The sequence below is a fragment of the Suricata suricatta genome, chromosome 9, assembly GCF_006229205.1.
Source record: "Suricata suricatta isolate VVHF042 chromosome 9, meerkat_22Aug2017_6uvM2_HiC, whole genome shotgun sequence".
Taxonomy (NCBI): domain Eukaryota; kingdom Metazoa; phylum Chordata; class Mammalia; order Carnivora; family Herpestidae; genus Suricata; species Suricata suricatta.
The window spans coordinates 139,797,370-139,798,592 of record NC_043708.1 but is presented as its reverse complement, the minus strand read 5'-3'; the positions used below and the strand labels follow the sequence as shown (position 1 = coordinate 139,798,592).

Genomic DNA, 1,223 nt, shown 5'->3' with positions numbered 1-1,223 from the left:
CGCGGTCGGAACCTGACCTGCAGCTGGGGCGTCCATCTCCGGAGACCATAGTATCCCTGCGGGGAGGGGGCCGGCGGGGGAAGGCGGGGGAGGCCGGGCGGGGAGAGGGAGGAAGGCGGGCGGGCTGGCTGGGGAGCAGGCAAGGGGTAGTCTCGCGCAAACACCGCGAGAGCAGCAGCGCCGGGCCGGGCAGCGCTCGCGGGATTTGCCGTCCGACTGTCGCGAGATCTTCGGACGAGGAAACAAAGGAAAGACAAGGGGCGGCGCTTCGGGAAGGCGGAGCGTTGCTGGGTTGCGGCCTCGAGTGTCCTCCTGGGCTTGTGAGGTCCAGCTGCATGCAGGCTCTCTCGGGGAATCCCGGGGGAACCCTGGGACACCAGACTCAGAGGAGCTGCCTTGCTCTGAACACGGGCCTGGCTTCCCTGGGCGCTCAGGTGGAGCCCGCGCGCCTTCCAGGAGCCAGGGCTCTGCCGGCTGCGGAGCGAGGTTTCTCGCTGCACCGCTCCTCAGGCTCCGGACCCCGCGGTGGCCGCTGTACCTGCCTGTTGCAGCCGGGGCCCCGGAAAGGGCAGCTTGGGCACGTCCTGACTCCCTCGCCCCTACCTCCCCCCAAGGCCCGCATCCTCGGAACCGCGGGGTCCAGGTCGCGTGGCTGCACGTGTTGCTCTCAGTTCTCCAGGTTTCCTCTCCTGAGGGGTGCCCTTTCTCTGCCCAGCTACTGAACGTCGGGGTGTAAACAGACCCCAGGGCCCTGCTCTTGGCACACCTGCTCCGAGCGGACCACTTCACCGTTTCCTTTACATGCGATGCTTCCCGGTCCACCTGTAACCCAAACACATCTAACCGCAGAGGTGTGTATTCTAGTACCTGCAGGACCCCTCCACATCCACAGACACCCCAGACTCAAAATCTCCAAGACCGAACTCATCATTTCCCCACTAAGACCCACTCTTGCTTTTGTATTGCCTGTCTCACTGAACAGTACCACCATTCACTCGGTTGCCCAAGGCAGAAACCCCCGTGTCATCCATCCTTGATTCCTGTACCTTTGATCATGACGCAAGACCTGTCCGTGCATTTATTCGCCTTTCCAACAATAACCTCTGCTATCGGTGGGGGCTAGATTTGAACATTTCCTGTCTGGATGGAAGGGACAATCTTCTCAAAAAGAACCCAGGACATGTATGCTATAGGAACCTTCCTTTTCATGATGATAAACTCAG

The 1,223-nt window shown here is 61.3% G+C and overlaps 1 protein-coding gene across 2 annotated transcripts in view; it reads right to left on the bottom strand.

The window, feature by feature from the left end:
• Nucleotides 1-98, bottom strand: part of IREB2 (iron responsive element binding protein 2) — a 43,178-nt gene extending 43,080 nt beyond the window's left edge. For both annotated transcript variants that reach the window (XM_029950602.1, XM_029950603.1), the window contains exon 1: nucleotides 18-98. In XM_029950602.1, coding sequence (XP_029806462.1) covers nucleotides 18-36 — 19 coding nt within the window. In that variant the 5' untranslated portion in view covers nucleotides 37-98. The remainder of the gene's footprint in view (nucleotides 1-17) is intronic.
• Between the last annotated feature and the right edge of the window lie 1,125 nt (nucleotides 99-1,223).